The 19783-nt window shown below is 39.9% G+C and overlaps 1 protein-coding gene across 19 annotated transcripts in view; it reads right to left on the bottom strand.

Annotated features, from left to right (window-relative positions):
- FOXP1 (forkhead box P1) overlaps positions 1-19783 on the bottom strand; it is a 507886-nt gene that overhangs the window by 64040 nt on the left and 424063 nt on the right. For 15 of the 19 annotated variants that reach the window (XM_030568517.1, XM_030568515.1, XM_030568514.1 and 12 more), the window contains 2 exons: positions 18619-18669; positions 15946-16150 (listed from right to left, as the gene is read on the bottom strand). In XM_030568517.1, coding sequence (XP_030424377.1) covers positions 15946-16150; positions 18619-18669 — 256 coding nt within the window. The remainder of the gene's footprint in view (positions 1-15945; positions 16151-18618; positions 18670-19783) is intronic. The other 4 variants (XM_030568529.1, XM_030568530.1, XM_030568532.1 and 1 more) reach the window with 1 other exon arrangement.

Here is a 19783-nt window from a genome sequence, read left to right as displayed (position 1 = left end):
TACTGATCTAGTACTGACCACAAATAGCTTTAAGGAGAATTAATGAACAACTCTGCCCTTTTCAAAATGTGGCAGTTTTTCCATTCAGAAACCCTCATCTAGTTTACCTATATTGGTTTGGGAAGGGGAAAAAAAAAAAAACTTAAACCCTCCCTCCAAAAGGCATTAACCCATACCAAGACCCAGGACCAATGGAAATTCATGTTTTACATCAAACTCATTGGAAGAAACAGAAATGGGTAAATTAAATTGCAAATGACTACAACAACTTCAGATAAACTGGGTTAAAATCTGCTGCTCACAGCTGAAATCCTGTCTGATGTTTTTTACCTGTGTTCACACACACTCACACTAGCACGTATATTCATGCAGATGACTAAATATAGAGCCATTCTGTAGATATTGCAACATGCGGTCCCAGTAACGCATTGAAAAATTCTGATTGGCACCTAATGGTCAGCAACAGAAATTGCTGTCTGGCCAACCTTGGGACCATTTGTTGGGCAGCTGCTTCAAGGAAGTTTCTTCATCAAGTTTAGCTAAGCAATCAGATTAAGAGAGACTCAGGGATTGACTATCCCATTTCTATCCCACCTGTGTGGCCCCCTGCAGGAGAGAGGATGCAGTAAGGTCCCTTAGCAGAGACATTGTGACAGGGTGACAGAGTAGGTAGAGACCTCAATACCTTTCTGCTGTAGTGGATTATAGGGAGCAGACAGATTAGAATGTCATAATGCTCCCGTCTGAACTTAAAAATCTATTAATCTATGATAGAACATATTTGGTTACAGCTAAAATTATGAAGCTCTAAATGTATTATGCACATTTTCCAATATGCATATTACCACCCCCTACTTCTGACATCTCACCAAAACTGCTAAGGACTTGTATAACGACTAGTTTAACATGCCACTTTAGAGAATTCTAGTGCACCTTTCTAGAACACCTAGGAGAAGTGCTCATCACAAAAACCATTTTTATTCTGTCGCTTCTTTCAGCTGCAAGCGCCAATCTCCATTTGATTTTACTATAAACAAGTTTGTCTACTATTTAAAACTGATTTTTTTTTTTCAGTTTGGTGCCTGAATCTCATTGTGAAGAGCACATCAGAAATACCTAGACAAATATGTATTGAAATGCTGGATTTTTAGATTTTATCATTACTAACTAATGAGAACAATTTCTCTCTCTCCTCTTTGTAACTTCACTTCATATACTTGCATATCATAATCACATGCTCATACCGCCTCTATTTTTCCAGGGCGTAGATCTTTAATTACCTTTAATCTTTCTTCATAGCCCATTCCTTCCAAACCCTTTATCATCCTAGCTGCTCTCTTCTGTATTTGCTCCAATTTCTCTTTATCCTTTTTGCAGGATAGTGCCTAGTTGCATGTCTTATTTTGACTGTGGTTTAAATGGTGCTTTGTACTGTGTAACAGGGAAGAAGAGACTTAAATGTGACAAACATGTTTGTACAGCCCAAGACTACATTTACCTTCTTAACTATGGGTTACAGCAAATGACTCACTTTAATTTCTCATGCTCTATAGTGCCTAAGTCATTTCCCACATAACCGATGCTTAGTAGCTGATGGGTCATTTTGAACATGTATTTTGGATTTTTATTGCCTACTGGACAACTCTCTACTTATCCTTGTTGAATTTCATTTTATTCCTCTTTGCAGAGTCCTCTAATTTATTCAGATGACGTTCGACAGATTCAGTAGCTTGGGATCACATTTTTCTCTAATTAAGTTAACAGTCTGACTATTTTTTCCTCACTGATCTTTAACACAGCAATTCCTGTTGCTCCTGTATACAGAATTCGTTCTGGGGAAGAGAGAGAGGAAAGCTCTCCGGTCTTATTTAAGCATATGCCTAACTCTAAGCATGTAAGTAGTCCCCATTGACTTCAACGGGACTTGAGCTTCAATACCTTATGTACGAGTACATTTTCTACAGTAACTTTAACTGTAAGAACAGAATCCGAGGAGGGGAAAGTCTTCTGCCCGAATATTGCCTGGTCAGGTGACCAATTAACATGGACTATTACACTAATATTTTACCATGATGATTCCACAGGCACAACAAAAACAGCACAGAAGGCGATTTTCACATCATAAACACTGTGAATTCGTTTTTTATGCCTCCTCCCACTAAATAATCTTGCAACATCTTTTTTTTCTTTTAATTTACATGCCATTTTGTAAATATACTCTAAAAGCATGAGGAAAATGTATTATAAGAAAACAATGAAAATATATTAAATTATTTCTGCCACATGCTTTCCCCCAGGGAACATTATAAAAAGCACCAAAATTCATAGGACACAAGTCTATCCGTTTCCTCAGGGAAGCATGCTGAATCGTACAGGTAGTGTAAATATCATATGCTGTTGCAGGTGTTAGGCTTTCTATTTGTTTTTGTTTACTAAAAGGCATAACAAATAGTCACACTAAAGCAGAATAACATTTGGCATGAAAATCTTGGATACCAGAGCAGCCATACATTTTGCTTTCTTGTTAATAACTTAAAGCTTTTTCAAAGACACACATTTTCCACATGCTCCATTGCGGAAATCCCGTTTGCCATACTCTGCCCATGTTGTGATGTGGGCCAGCTCCCATTCAAGGAGTGGTTCATCACAGGATACTTGGGGTATGTCTATACTGGAAAGAAAAACCTGTGGCTCCAAGTCTCAGAGCCCAGGTCCATTGATTTGGACTCATGGGGCTCGGGTTGAAGGACTAAAGATAGCAGCATAGATGTTCCTGCTTAGGCTGGAACCTGTTACTGGATTTCAGAGCCTGAGTTGAAACCTCTACACTGCTGTTTTTTAGCCCCACAGCCCGAATCCCATGAGCCTGAACCAACTGCCTAGGGCTCTGAGACTTGGCATCTCGGGGTTTTTCTTGCAGTGTAGACATACCCTTAGAGAGACACTGCAGACTTGCTGAGAACATACCGCTCTTCTGGAAAGGTAAACTCAACTTACATCACAAGCAGAGCATGTGGAAGAAAAACAGCAGCACAACACAACAGAAAAAAAGGGAAGAAAAGGACCACGTTTGTGCAAGTTCTGAGTTAACTCACAGTCTAAACAACTAAGAAAATGTTTCTTCTAAGAATGATTTCCTGTAAACTCCGCACTGGTATGCTGCAAACAGAACTCTGCACCTGCAGAGTTAACCATGTGCTACTAAGAGTAACCAAAAATGAAACAAGCAAGATTGTTCTGGAATTTGCTCTGAGCTGAATTTTTTTTTTTTATTAACGTTATAACTTGGATTCTACAATAAAACAAACAGCAGAACATAGGTTGCTGAGAGTTAAAACCTACTTTTCACACTACATTGACCACAGCACCCACAGGCACAGCTACAATGTCTTTCTATGAATGGGACAGATTGCCATATGGATGCAGACACTGAACAAGCTGTACAACTCTTGGTGACAAGTGCCTAGGGGACTGTCCTATATTAGCACCACCTGTGCTGTGGAAATTGCGCTCTGTATATGAAATGGCATTTAAGGACCCATCAGGATGTTATTTTTGAGTACACACAAAAAGGAAAATTACAGTTAAAAGAATTCTCTGGCGAGCATATCCGTTGCTCAATTCCTGAAATAGTTTCCCAAAGGAATAGTTATCTTCTTTATTCACACAGCCTGAAATGACAAGCTGCAACACGTACTAAGAATTTCCCTTTGTGTGCTTACACCATTGTTTTAATGAGCAGAATATACTTCATAATATACATATGCCTCTACTGATTACATAGAAGAAGAAAATAAAACAAAAATGCACACACACCTTAGAGTCACGGGCCATATGAAAAATATTCATTTGCATTACACAAAAGAGCAGTTGCTTACATGTGAAAACCAAGTAGCATATGGTAGGTTGGTTTCCCCAACAATATACAGGCATAAACCCCATTAACAAATTACAGGATTTCAGTGTATGTCTCTTCACTACTTTGTTATATTCACTACCAAATATAACCCTATTTGCCTTAAGGTATAATAATAATAATTAAAACTAAAGCACTCAAGATTAGCACAAGATTTTTGGGGTTGTGAGGGAAGTAGGAAGAGATCTTTGCCTCTGTACCATTTCATCTCAATCCTGAATGAGAATAAATTCCTTCTTCTTCGATCCTTAAGAAATAAAGGATGCCAAGTAAAGTAAAATAAATGGAATTAAACAAAAATAGTTGTAAAATGAGCATTATAACCCAGGGAAAATGATGTCATTTTATTGAAAAACTGATTTTTCCATTAAAACATGGTGAGATGGATGAACTGTACACAGCTTAAAGATGGTGTGTTACTTTAAATGACACTCAGTATCTTAGTGGTAAGACATATTATGTGATATAACAGCTGTCATACTCAATGCTGCAGTTTTATTGAACAGCAGAGTAAATAGACATATGAAAAACATCTAACTTACTCCTCATTTTTAAGACATTTTCAAGGGTGTTTCTTTTTCCTTCCCAGATTGTTTTCTGTGTGACTGAAAATAATACAGCTCTTCTTCATCTCCCTGTCCAGTTCTTTCCAATAGTTAGCATCTCTGGTGCATATACTGAGAAATGATTCTCTTGCACACAAGAGAAAAAAAGAAAACATGAATCCCATATTTTAATGTAAATTTAAAAAAAGTTGACCTTTTTTATCTTTTTTAAAGACCAATATATTAACACCTTTAATTGAAAGAGAAGACATTAGCTGGACACTAAGTGTTGCGACAGGGATGTTTTACTAAAATTCTAACTGCCAGAATTAAATGAAGTGCACATATGTACACAATTAGCAGAAAACCATCATCTATTTATTTGGTATGTAAAAAAACCATTAAGCTGCATTAAACAGACATGTAATTATCAGAGCTGCAAGAAAAGGGAGGAGATATGTAAAGTACTCAGATATCAAACAATGATCTGTTGGCCAGATGGAGGTATAAAACAATACATATGCTAAAATTTGGAAAAGTTCTGCTGTGTGTCTGCGCCAAGGCTCACCCAATCTATTAAAAATGTTTTGGGTTCTTTTTTTTTTTTTGATATACAACTCCCAACACTAAACTAGTATAACTGATCCTTATTACAAGTGACCAGAAACAAATGAAGCATTCGAGTTAAGAAGTTTTCTGAGGTCAGGTCAGGTTCCTGGGGACTGTAAAGTGGCAAACATAACACCATTATTCATAAAAGGGCCACATGATAAAGTAAGCAATTACACTTGTGGAGGGAAATCCTAGGAATTGTTTTGTGGGATTTTGTGAGAATACCCTGAAAAGTATAATTTGATTAAAGATCTAAGACATGGGTGGATGAGGAAATGGTCCTGCGTAACTAATCTGCAAGCATTCCTCAAAGAAACGACTATCACGGTAGATGGTGCACAGAGTCAACGTAGTTGATGTTACAGTCTGATTAAAGAAACCCACTGGTAATGAAAATTAGCATGGACTTGGGTCATGGAAGAGGGAATTTTTAAAAAGCAGGTTGGGCAGAAAACTGAACAGGAAAACAAACAGCAATTAATGGTATTTTCTCTAGCTGTAATGAGAATACCAATTGCATGCGGTGCTGACAAATTTTGAGCTATAATATCTATCTATAAGTAAGACAAATAAATGGAACGAAAACAGGAAACTGATCCTCAGCTTTCATAAAGCGTCATAGCTCCACTGGCATCAATGGGGCTGTGACAATTTACACCAGGTGCAGCTCTTCTCTACAAAGTTAAGCCATCTTGCTAGTGCTAGATACCATGAGGAAATGAGGCAGCTAGATGCAGTTTTTTGACCATTTAAGTGGAAGTTTCATATAGGCTTTAAAAGAACAACTATATGCCTGGGGTCAAAACAGAGACTTTGGATCAAATTCAGCTCTGGAGTAACTGAGTGCAACTGCATTAATGTCAATGGACTGCACACACTTATGTACCAGGAATAAGGGCCAGATTCTGATACACTTACTCGCCTTGAGCTGTGCTCACCTACTCTTTGAATAGTTCCATTGAAATCCTGGAGTAAGGCTCTTCTCACGGTGAGTAAGGCTGGCCGAATCAGGCCCTAAATGGCACAACCACGCAGCACAAACCAAAGTCTAGATGCTCCCTGCCCATGGGGATGGTTGGAGTGGGTCCTGCTTTGAGCAGGGGGACTAGATGACCTCCTGAGGTCTCTTCCAACCCTAATCTTCTGAGTCTATGTAAAAGTGAGGGAGAGGAACAATATCCACCACCTCTTGTGAGCTTCCAGCCAACATTATCCGCTCAGTACCACCTGTATTTTGGAAAAGGAGAGGGACTGGCATTGATTTTTAGAGCAAGCGGAGCTCCATGGGTAATATGGTAATGTCCATGGCAACCTCATACATATATGAAGCCAAATGAAGGGTTTGCTGATGTCTGCATGATCCTCACTCACCCCCATTCTTAGGAGGAGGGTTAGTATGTGGCACAGGCAGGCAACTTTTTGATGACTTTAGCTGCCCTTCCCTATGTGGCACCAAAACCCCCTTCTGCAGTATGTTAAAGACACAAGGTTATTGCTGATCAGGGCTGTAATGATTTACAATGCTCACTGCATTGTTCTCTACCTTTAAGAGGGAAACTTATCTACTGTACATGTTCCCTAACTCCTCCCCTCCTGGCCGACGTTGGCCAGGCAAAGCTGCAATTGGAAGAGATGTGGCCACGATGGGCAAGAGGACATCGCTTTCCCCTCCAATCCCGTTACGGTAGGTTCTCCATAACGTGGATCCACATGCAATGGAGGGGATCCCATGCATTTCTGTTGTGCAGAACACAGAAAAAGGTCGTAACAGCTGGCCTACAGAACATGGCGCAGCCTTCATTTAAGGCAGAATATAAGGTGAAATACAACTGAAACTCTAATTTTATAAATACCTGTTCAGAGGAAAGGCGGGAAGGGGTCGAACGAGGAAATAAATCAGTTGTAGCCTAATAGATGTATGCCAATGATAGAGGTATAAGGAGTGCATACTGGCGAAGGTTTCAAAAACCAACTGCACAGAAGAAAGCAGATGTGGAGGAGGAGATTCCTCCTTGCCCTGCATCACTGGCACCAGCGCAGAATGAGTGCCAATGACTACACAAGAAGCAAGCAATGGATAATAAGACCCTGGGAGTATATAGAGACAACAGGCTGTATTACTTCATCCAGACTATTAATTATGGGCCACATTCCATAGTCTATAATCAAGCTGAACCACTATTCACTCAGATTGATTGGCATTAGGGTTGCCAATTTTGGTTGGATGTATTCCTGGAGATTTCATCACATGACAAGCCTCGATTCCTGGAGACTCCAGGCCAATCCTGGAGGGTTGGCAACTCTAGTTGGCATGTAAGGTTAAAACAAACACTATATATTAAGATTAAGAAGCAGATCAATGGTCTTCCACACCACTACCCTCTCCTCCTTTAGATCCTTCCTCAAGACTAATTCCTTCCGCAATGCGTGCAAGATAAGAATCACATAAATCATCTACTTATTTATTCCATTTATTTATTCGATGAGTTAACTGCCTACTCATGTGGAGGGAAGGGATTCAGTTATGATAGAAAAGGACATAAAGACGGTAAAAATGAGTGAGGGAATTCATGGAGGCTTTAGAAAGGTTTACTGGACAAATGGTCTTTTCCTGTGTCTAGTAATACTATATCATAATTCACATATATAATTGCAACCCTCAAACGAATAGAACTTCCATTTTAATGAATTATGACATATATATGTACACGAACACATCCACCAGTCATCATCTTGTTGTTGTAATCAACAAAGAGCTCCAGACTTAGAATTGAGACTCTCCAAAATATGGTAACAAAAATCATATTGCCCCCGATTCTCTCCTGTGGCAAAGCTGCTTTTTTTGCTACTCTGCTGGCACAAAACAGCCCTAAAGTCTACAGATCCATCTAAAGAAGGACTGACCCCAGCATAGGAGGATCTTCTGGTGACAGGGGATGGTATAATGAGATTGCCTACAAGGCAGGTGGCCCACTGGTGACTGCCAGTAGCAAAAAACCCCAACTGCTGGAGATGGGATACTAGATGGGGAGAGCTCTGAGTTACCACAGAGAATTCTTTCCCAGGTGTGTGGCTGGTGAGTCTTGTCCACATGCTCAGGGTCTAACTGATCACCATACTCGGGGTCGGGAAGAAATTTTCCCCTGGGTCAGATTGGCAGAGACCCTGGGTTTTTTTCGTCTTCCTCGGCAGCTTGGGGCACCAGTCACTGGCAGGTTTAAACCAGTGTAAATGGTGAATTTTCTGTAACTTGAAGTCTTTAAACCATGATTTGAGGACTTCAGTAACTCAGTCTGAGGTTAGGGGGTCTGTTTCAGGAGTGGGTGAGGTTCTGTGGCCTGCAATGTGCAGCAGGTCAGACTAGATGATCACAATGGTCCCTTCTAAACTTAAAGTCTATGAGAGACAGAATTGGTGTAGCATGCGGGACCAGTGCTACTCTACACCCCCGAAAATTCCAGCTACCATATCAGCCTCTTGGGAGTGCTGACAATTGCATAAGTTACAGCAGCCTGGTGATCGCTCTAGCTTATGTAGGGGGACTGGATCAGTGTACAGACACCTGAGAATACTTGGGGACTTCATGTGTTACATTACATAATAATAGTACCATCCAGCTCTTCTACGTTTATTTCAAAGTATTTTACAAAGGAGATCAGGATCATAATCTTTGTAAGCTTCTGGACAATTTCAGATCATTTTAAATGAGTCATGCATTTAGATATACTTTGACTTAAAATACTTATGTACAAATATTTTAAACATGTTTATATTACAGCTATGACAAAGCCCGACGACCTTTAAAGAAAGGAGTCAGATACCTAAAACACTTTAGCAAATACATTTTTGCTGCCGTGTTAACGAAATGTGTGAGTTTCCCCAAAATGAAGATGTAGTGGAACAATATGAAAAAGACAAGGTATTGCCCTTGATGCTTCTACATATAGCAGACGTTCTTAACCGGCTTTATTTATTTATTTACGTACTGTGAAAAGAGTGCTTGATATTGCAGAAACCCAAATGCTGATAAGATGATGAGAGGTTTGCATGCTAGCTGATGGTCTCACTTTTTCTTATTCTTTGTGAATAGAAGTATCTATAACTAAATATTTCCCTTAGGGTACTGATGACTGAGGTATGTTTATTGCATTGAGTGAATTTATATATATATATATATATATATATATATATATATATATATATATATATATATATATATATATATAATATATATATAAAATCAGCACATTATTAACTTGTCTGAGTAAAATCAAAGCATGAAACACACAGGCAGTGCTGAATTCTAATGATGCTGAATACCCATGATTGCATGGGGAAAGGATTTTAACAAGCCTTGATTTGAGCTTTGGCATCCGCCTCACAAATCACACGAAATGTTCTCCCTTTAATAGTGCTGAATATTGATAAATGTCTCTGCATGCCACAACAGGGAAGTTGGTCTCTATTGGCAATCTTTACCAAAGTGTGTTTTTTCCTTCTCAACACTCAAGGGTTTACCCTGAATGATTTAATTATAATTTTCCTTGTGTAAGACAAATTAAAGAGGAGAGTAGGAGTGTCATGCCAAAGCAGATTATTTATCTCCTTAACAGATTGCTGCGCACCAAACCCCAGAGCTGCTGCTGTTGCTGCTACTTACAGAAGTGGGCTCGATGTGGGACAAAAGCATAGATGTAATATACATTTAAAGACAAAGAGAATGAAAGCATTAACCCATTATTTCTAGCTGGAATTATATCATTTAATTTAAAAAGGGTTCCTGTCAAAGTAATATGCACAGGGCATTCAAAAAACAAAACCAACCCTCTCAGCCAATCGCTCTCTTTTCTTGACCTATTTTACAAATTGAGAATATCCATGCTCCAAAATGCATTTGGTTCCCACTTGGGTCGCCTGAAGCTGTGCATACATATCAGAATCTTCCCATGGGTGTCTGTCTTTGCTATTTGTCTAGTGGTAGAGGAGAACTGTGATCCGGTTCTGGTGACGGTCTCCCCTGATAATCTACAGTTGCCACTGCTGCCACCACCATCGCAAATCTGAGCTCAGATCCACCAATCTGATATATGCAGGCAGACCCTTAAGCCTATGCGTATTCAGCTGCAGGACTAGGGCTTGGTGACATCTGAGTATGGTTTAAAAAAAAATAAAAAAATTCTTCCATTCTTTTAAAGTACTTATCCATTGCTCAAATCCCTTTGTCCAGAACATGCAGGGCTTGACACTGATCTCCAAATGGTTTTACATGGGCGCCTCTATCTCCACTGACATCAGTGGAGTTACTCTGCTTTACAGCATGGTCAGCAACAACAGAAGCAAGTCCACCGGCTCAATAACTCCACAAAATCCAGAACAAAGTGCCCGGTAACATGTGCCAGGGAGGAGGAGGATGGGGACAACAACAATTATCTCCCACATAATCAACTTGCATCCCTAAAGCTCACTCCCTGTCCAAAAGCCCAAAGGCAGGGGAGGAAAGGCTTTATGCATACCCTACAACAAGCTAATGTTACTCCTACCCGCATGTGATTATTTATTGCTGCTGGGTGATCATTAGCGTGTGGCTGTAAATGATTAATGGTTAGGGTATTTGGAGCATTTCCAGTGTTTTTTATTATTTAAATCTAAATCAGTAACTCCGGAATGGGTCAGATCGAGGCTGACAGCAAGTTCCACTGATCTTTTGCTGAAGATGCCCCATCACCAGCCTCATTTCTTTTAAACAGGTGTATCTCTCCTGATAATCCATGCACAGATCTCTCACAGAGCATGAGGAGGATGCCAGCTGGGTGGCCCAAACCACGCAGGACTCTCTGGTTCAATACAAAGCGACAGACTATGGAGTACTTGTGTTCCCCATGTGAAACAGTGCTCAGTAAGTGGGCAGTCGTGTTCTGCATGAAGTCCAGCTTCCATATGGTCTTGAAGTCCAGTCCCATTGCAGTGGGTGTTACAACAACTTTGTCTGGAGATAGCACACACACAAATAACTGGTGCTCTGCCCGCACGCGAGATGAAAATTTGACCTGCTTGCCAGTTCCTACCGATACAGGGGGAAAAAAAAGGGCATTTGGCTTTAGTGGCAACTTAAACCCCGGGGATCCAGCCAGCCCAACCAGCAGATCTGCATAATGAGTGGTGCTTACATTCCTCCAGTCAGGATGCTGATTTCGTCTCTGCCATCTCTTCCTGTGGCTTTCCCCATTCTGCTAAAATGAGCTCCATCTTACTCGGACTAAGCCACAGCTTGTTCACCCTCCTCTCAGCCCCAATCCAATTCACCCAACTGGCTGTTCTGATGAACGAGCTGGGTCAGATGGAATAAAAGAGACAGGCTCCAATCCTTGAGTCCAGCCAAGCAGTGCTCAATACAGGCCCAAGAGGGATAGCGGGATAAAGGGGGTGGGGGTGTAGGTGCTTGCCTTGTTTCCTCCTCTAGGCCCATGCCCTCTGTGCAGGGGAGTCTCCCATGCTGGAGGAATCTTCGCTTGCCCAATGAGTGCAGCTGTGCTGCTCTTTTGAGCCATTGCAGCAGTGCAAATATGTTGTAGCATGGTGCCAGGATCTGGCCCACAGAGCTGAGAGTCATCTGTCAATTTTAGGATTTTGTTCTAGTGCCCATCACTGCAGTGTCTCAACAGTTGCTGGAGCCGCTGGAATCCATTTTCTCACTAACCCTCCTCAGAATGCCACACAGAACAGAAAGGAGGCCAAGACGCAATCTGCTGTACCCTCCAAAAGACCATTCTTCGGGCAGAAAAGCAACTACCTGAAACTATCCATAGGATACTCTGCTGCTAAGAAAGGAACTTTCTGTGCTGCCAAGAAGTTTATGTACCGCTTGTAGCCTACTAGCGAGAAGTGTTAGGTCTAGATTGATGTTCAGAACTGCCATTCATACATTTCCTGACACACCTGCCCATATCCTGACATCCCCTCCTATTTAAGTAAAATCTGCCTTGATGGGTTTTGACCGAACACCGAGTGTAGGATCAGGTCCATATACTTACTTCCCAAGCTTCATTTTTCAATCTGGTATTAGATGAGAACAAAATATGAAGTCTATGTTCTCTCTGCTATTATTTTGTAGGTTTCTTCCCTCGGTTTGCTTTTAAATATACATCTCAACCCATCAGAGGGTACTTTTTTCATATTATTCATTTACCACCCTGACTACAGGGATGGCATACAAATACTCTTTCGAAGAGGAAGTGAGTGAAATATCTAAACAAGAAGAGTTTTGTGTGTCATGTGAAATCTAGGCAGGCACCACAATGCCTGATGAGACTGCTACAAAAACCTTAAGTGCATCAGCAGGCATTCTTCTGTGTATAGTCTCCTGCTCTCCTTATGGATAAAGATGGAATTCAATCACTGCAGCAAATGGATGGCATAAACCTTCAGTACCTCAAACAGAAAAAGGCAAAGCAAAGTCCAGAGCCCTCTTATTTTAATTCCCAGCTGTGTTTGTATTTTTATATTTTGATAATGTGGGGAACTTAATGCATAAACAGCTAAGTATTGTAATAAACTAATATCCTGTGTATTATAAATTCAACTGAGGTTTTTTCTAAAGTCTCTTGCCAACCTATTACATGCCAAAACCTTCAGTTATATTAATAACTTTCTAATTAATTGTGTGGAATTCACTAACAAAACATACGTATCACCTTGTTTGAAAAGTAATTGCCTTCAGACCAACATTTATAATATAGTGTATAGACAAAATATTTTCAGCTCTGCTTTACAGTAATATGGAAAGCAAGTTCCTATTTCAAAATGGATTCATACATCCATTACATCATAAATCCCATAGATGGAATAAATAAATTACCTAGGGAGGTTGTGGAATCTCCATCATTGGAGATTTTTAAAAGTAGGTTAGACAAACACCTGCCGGGAAGGGTCTAGATCAGAGGTGGGCAAACTATGGCCTGCGGGCCACATCCATACCATGGGACCCTCCTGCCCAGCCACTGAGCTCCTGGCCCAGGAGGCTCGCTCCCCAGCTCCCCTCTGCTGTCCCCCCTCCCCCACAGGTTCAGCTCATTGCGCCACTGGAGCAATGCTCTAGGCAGCAAGCTCCTGCCGGGAAATGTAGCTGCAGAGACGCGACCTGACCCGGTGCTCTGTGCTGCGTGGTGGCGTGGCTGGCTTCAGCCAGGTGGCGCACCTGCCTGTCCTGGTGCTCTGGGCGGCATGGCTGTAGAGCTGCCAGCCACCGGTGCTCCAAGAAGCATGGTAAGGGGACAGGGAACGGGGGGGGGGGGTTTGGACAGAGGGCAGAGGAGTTTGGGGTGGTGATCAAGGTGTGTATGTGGATAGGAGTCGGGGTGCTCAGAAGGCAGGGAACAGGGGGGTTGAATGGGGGCAGGAACCCCTAGGTGGCAGTCAGCAAGGAGGGGGGGTTGGATGGAGCAGCAGGGGGCAGTCAGGGGATAGGGAGCGGGGGAAATGGGCTGAATCGGATGGGGCAGGAGTCCAGGGGTGGGGTGGGGCAGTGTCAGGGAACAAGAAGCAGGAGGGGGTTGGATGGGGGCGGGGCTAGGCCACGCCTGGCTGTTTGGGGAGGCATGGCCTCCTCTAACCGGCCCTACATACAATTTTGGAAACCTGATGCAGCCCTCAGGCCAGAAAGTTTGCCTGCCCCTGGTCTAGATAATACTTAGTCCTGCCATGAGTGCAGGGGACTGGATTAGATGACCTCTCGAGGTCCCTTCCAGTCCTGTGATTCTATCTCCACTGTGTTCCAAACTTAACTTAGGGAGGGACCTATTGTTTCCCACTGAGAGCAGACCCCATTCCATTGTGTGGTCTTTAATTGTTTGAAAAAACTTGCATTTTTTAAAAATATCTCCGAGTACAAATATGACCAGAAAAATCATAAAAACTTTTCCTTATTCAGCTGTCCAAGAAGTAAAGATACAATCTAATCATTTAATGAAACCCTATCAAGTTAGTTTAGTATCCCATCTATTCCTTCGTGGAAACTATATCCTGGATGGTGTGTGTTATAACCAATACACTGGTTTCATTTCTATATATGAATGTACACTCGTATGAACATCAGAGCCCTTCCTATGTAAGTTACAAAATTATTCCTACTGTATATAACAATCTCTCAACAGTAATTTTCTCAAGGGTGTGTTCTATATATTATACCTATACGTAACAGCTTGATTTTCTTAATGTTAGAAAGATACGCGATGTGTTCATGTAGTTTTCTTATCAACATGCTTTCGATCACTGGAATAACTCCCAGGCTTGAAAAAAATCACTCATCTACTTCCCCATGAGTAAAAGGGTGAAGGAAGAACAAATCTATCCATTTCTGTGGAATCTAGCTTTCAGCAAAAACTAAACATTACATTTCTAGGCTAGCGAAGAGAATCTTCTGAAATGTCAACTAATGTACACAGTACTGTCTTCCTTAGTCTGCAGACCCAGTTCCAGAGCCTCTGCTGCTGTTTCCAATTAGCAGCAAAGAGAAGAGTAAGACTTTGGTCAGTCTCAATGTTACTACTCAGAATCTCTGTGGACAAAAGAGGAAGGGAAAGGGATCGTGTCAAATTTCACTGTGCTGCTTGGGAAAGCTATGTAGAAAACCAGAGGCTCCATGGAGGAAGAATGGAGTAGCAGGGGTCAACAGTTGGCAGGCTGGTAGAGGGATGAAGACTACAGTAGGGGCTCTGGAGGGAAGGATCTCCTTCCAGCAGCTAAAAGGAGGTGGGAGTTGATATGAAAGAGCAGGCTCCCTGGTTGGAATTCCAAACACACCTTTCCATCATGTCACTAGAGATAGGAACTGCACTTCTCATCAGAGCATGCTGTAGGACCTCACGAGGGGGGACATATCTTTCATATCAGTCTCTGGCTAGTAAGTATCTGGTATCGTTTTGCAAGCACAGATAAACTCTGTTTCACAGAATAAGAATCTTGGTTTGACACGTGTGTGTACGCGCACACACAGGGTTCAGACTAAACCTTAAGCCTGAACTCTTACAGTAGCTTTCCAAACAAAAACAAGAACAAGAACTCTCCTTGACTTAGGAGCATATATTTCACTGTAATCAATAGTTAAAAATACATTATAAGTACCTTATGGAAGTGATGCAGAAATGTCAGGCGGAAAAGAACTGCAATGAAATAGCCTTCACCTCAAGTGGAACCATACTTAAGAAGCATCTTCAACAGACAATCCCTGAATTAAGCCACCACTTTCAAACTACCACCCAGGCAAGTACAAATTAATTCAAACTTTTAAAAACCAACCCTGTGCCAGTAATCTGAATGTACAGGTACTTTAAAAGAAATATTGCACTTCTTATCAACCTGGAAAATTCAAGTCTGTTTTGTTTTGTGGGAGTCAGTGAGTACAGAAGATCTGCAACCATATAACATAATGTAAGACAAGGAACTACAATATGGTAACAAAGTGGGTGATGTATGATAAAATGGGTGATACTGACCAACTAATTCTTCCTCACCCATGATTTAAATCCCTAGGGCACATCAACGGTAACACTAATGCCATGTTGAAAATGTTTAAGCAATTATAATCTTCACATCACAGATCATATTCAAAACAGTTTTAATAAACTAATCATGCATGCATTGGTGTAGCATTCATCCAATTAGCAAGCCACACAGACCTAAACAAAAGGGCCAAATTCTGCCCCCTCATAAATCTTCTGCAAACTCACTGCATCAATGGCAGGAGAAAGCAAGGAGAAAATGTGGGCCAGGTTGTCGGCCACCATTGTAAATAATCTCCCGTTAGAGTCACCAATATCACAATAACCAAAGATACTGATTTACATGTAGATATATGTAAATTCTACCAGCACTTACCTCTCCCTTTTAGGAGTGTGGACCGATAGCTGTCCATTAGTTGAGGCATGTGGGTTTATTATTAAGGAGGTCTTAGAAGGTGCTGAAGAGGAGACACATGTGGTGGACAGATCCAAACTGCTGTGGTTGTTGCTTGCTATTTCCTCTGCTGTATGAGAGGTTGTCACTTCTTTCCAGAGCTGCTGCAGTTCTGTTGGAATCATGCCTGAAACAAACAAATTGGATAATTAAATCAATTAACAGCTAATTCGGCCCTCTTAAAACAGTAATTAAATCAAAGAGTCAGTAAACAAAGCCTAGTGTTAGTTTTCTGTGGGTTTTTTTTTTTTAAACTAAAGGCTAATACAGAAGTAACACTTCATGTTTCCTGCTAAATTGATTAGCTCCCAACATGCAGTTTCTATTAAAGCAAGATTTCTGGGGGAAAATATGTGCCGTTAATTAGTATTTCTATGATTTTTGTACCAGAGGGCCCAATCCCAAAGTCCCTTTGGAGGCAGAGCTCCAAATGAGTTTTGCCGGTGAGATCACTGCAAGAAAGTGGGGCCAGGCTATACTCTGCAGCCATCTGAAGAAATTTTGTTGCATTTTTTAAAAAGAAAGAATTGAAAACATTCTAATCTATTTTTAGAACCAAGGAAGATCTTCAAATAAAATTATTCAACTGTGTTGTTATGACAACATGAACCACAATGTGACTAATTTTGTGCTTTAGTTTTAAATGATGACAAATAGCTTTATTATTAAATACAGTTTTTATTAATCACTTTTAGACATAAATTATGAATTCATATTGTCTTCCTGGAATGCTTTTCAAATTTTAACAGTCAAATTGATTATACTATGATTATTTCATTAACACACCTATCTTTCTCATTAATTTTGGTTTCTAGTACTTTTCACTTAATTGATGGATGTGTCTATTGAAAAACTGTATAACTTTCTATACAAGTAACACTATTATTACTGTCATTTCTTAGATCAATGCTAATGAGCCATTCAAAAGTGAAATGAAAACATAAAATAAGCTTCAAGAAATGTTGTTCCGTAGGAGCGTCAAAATGGACACCAGCCTTATTTACAAGGTTCAACTAGCATTCCAGGTGAGAGAACTTTACACACCACCAGTGGGACAAAATTCATCCTTGCAGATACATCTGGGAGTAAAATGGTCCAATGCAACCTGGACTTTGATCATGTTATGAAGGTAATCTTTATTCAGAAAGCATGATCTAACCTCTCAGATCACAGAACGTTTCAATGCTATTTCAGAACAGTATGGGAGAATAGAATAAGCAGAAGAGATAGCATCTTTTTAAAGACATCTAAAATATATAAAATCCTGAAAGTTTTCAAAATAAATAAATAAATAGTCTGCTTTAGAATAGGACTTCCTGGGTATTTGGTTCAGTGTTCATTGTTCAGTGTGTTGTAATGCTGCAGCTATCCTAAGGAAATCTGCCATTTTCTGAATACACAGCAGCAGCTCAAACAGGCACGTATCCTACCAAACCTACGGTATTGGGAGGGAGAGGCAGTATGCATTATATTCATTTGAAACACATAATAAAAAATGCCAAGGTCTAAATTTAATTTATTTTTGTCATTTAGAATACAATGGATAGATAATCATCTCACCGTGATCAGCCAAACATCTTTACTTTGCTAAACTGTTAAAGATTTTAATTATGCTAGCTTTGGAGAGCACTGGTCTAATGAGGCGATAGACTCCAGAGAATCTAAGTGGTTAAGAACTGTGAAATGAGTCTGATAGGATTTTTTTATATTCACCGTGGATCGTTTGCATATCAAAGAGGAGTAAATTATTGCACGACAGACCAATAACCTTCCCCGCCTTTCTGAGAGTAGCATTAACAAAAACAGTTGGTCTCTGCTAACGGTTCACTGCAAAAAAATGCTAAAATGCTTAAGTATCTGCAATTAATATATATTATAAAAGAAGCTTCAATTTATACATTAGGTGATCAGACAGTCTTAGGACACATCTATCTCTCGAAAGCCAAGTCATTTTTCTTTCATAAATATCAAATGCCAATTATATGTTGATGGATTTTGTCCCAAATGAGCATTTAGTTATTAGACATATTCAATTATTACTTGTCCCCTGAAAATAAACCTCTGAGGCAAATTAAACAAAGAGAAAGGTCAGTACACAAGCCTATGTCCTGTTTTGCTGCATCTGGGCGATTATTTTCAAACACCTTGCAAAGTGACAGTGTGGGATGTATTTTTAGCTAACATGCTTGACAGGACTGTCTGCACACTAACAATTACCTGTGAATAGGGCTGACCCTTACGCCACTGTTTACTCAATTGCAACAATAGTGAATAGGCTTGTCTGTTGCTGATAACATATTGATATGAGACCATATGAGTTCGCAACACTTATTTTTATTTTGGGGGGGATAAACAAAGAAAGAATAATAGTCTATGGAGGGGCACTATCTGTATCTGTAGACAAGTAGTAGATTTTTAATTGGTAGTAGCAGATCTTTAGAATTCACCTAATCATTTTTGGATATATTAATGATTCATTTGAAGACAAAGCTTTTAAGTGTTAAAGCAATAACCCCCCCCCCAAAGTCAGTAGGTTTGTTCTACATTTAATACACAAGCATAACTCAGATTAACATTAATGAGAATTATAGTCACCTTTCAATGTATGAGGGTAACGTTCAGTTTGGAAGTGGAAGGCAGCAAATGCTGTGTAGTAGCAACCAACGTAGGTAATAAGAGCCAGGTTTCAGGTCAGACGGGATTAGATAACAGAATTGTAATCATTACATCATATATATACACACACAAGTGATACCAGTTACTTTAAAGTGACCAAATCACGGACATCACTTGGTTAGAAAGCAAAATTTAACACTTCGACAATAACTCCAAAGATGATTGCTAACTAAATTGTCAAATTAACAGTTGAAAGATATGTTTATTGCTCGTCAATCTAAATGGTTCTTAAACACAGTGGCCCTAAAAGTATCTTCCAAAATGATGGAACAAATGCTAAAAATCAAACCAAATATGGCAATTAACATAATAAATTATGTAATTTACCCTTATATAATTTCACTATAATATTAAGGGGCATGTTTTAAATCAAGCCTCTAAAATTGCATGTGCAACCATCTGTGGTCACAATTATTTATGTCCGCAACTTTGTAATTGCAAACAACAGGATTTAGACCTATACCTGCCTAATCTGTGAGAGCAATCAAACAACTAGATGCCTCCACCCTATTATTTGCAGACCTGAAGTGAGATTTGCAAGTTTAATTTTATAGCCTGATTTTGAAGAACTAGCCCTAATAGTTCAGAATACTGCTTAACTGGGTTAATTTTAAAATTGTGGCTGTGTGCAGATGTAAAATCCAGATTATAGATGTGTCCAAGATCTGCACGACACTGCAGAGATTACAAAAATATAACATTAGAGGATGTGCTATTTTGTATAAGACAATAGGTAAGTGCTGAAACAAAAAATGTAGTTTGAACAATGAACGAATTCTGAAAACCAAAACAAAAATTACATATAAACTGCGGTTCACTCCTTGGAAACATTTATTAATATTACAATTACTATATGCCATCTAGAATGCAACTAGGTAACAAATGCTTTAATTTGTCATGAATACATGTCTACATTTATTTGGGTTTTTGTGTGTTCTACAGTATTTGTTCCAGTCTGGCAAAATATTCTGAAAGAAAATGGTACACTAGGGATTCTTTTTTAAATTAAAGAGTTTTTACAAATTATTTTAAACCATAACTCTGGCTCATCATTGCATTTTTCAGGACAACTAGTCCCTTTCGT

The sequence above is a fragment of the Gopherus evgoodei genome, chromosome 7, assembly GCF_007399415.2.
Source record: "Gopherus evgoodei ecotype Sinaloan lineage chromosome 7, rGopEvg1_v1.p, whole genome shotgun sequence".
NCBI lineage: Eukaryota > Metazoa > Chordata > Testudines > Testudinidae > Gopherus > Gopherus evgoodei.
The sequence above is the reverse complement of the archived record's forward strand: the minus strand, read 5'-3'. Positions and strand labels throughout refer to the sequence as shown.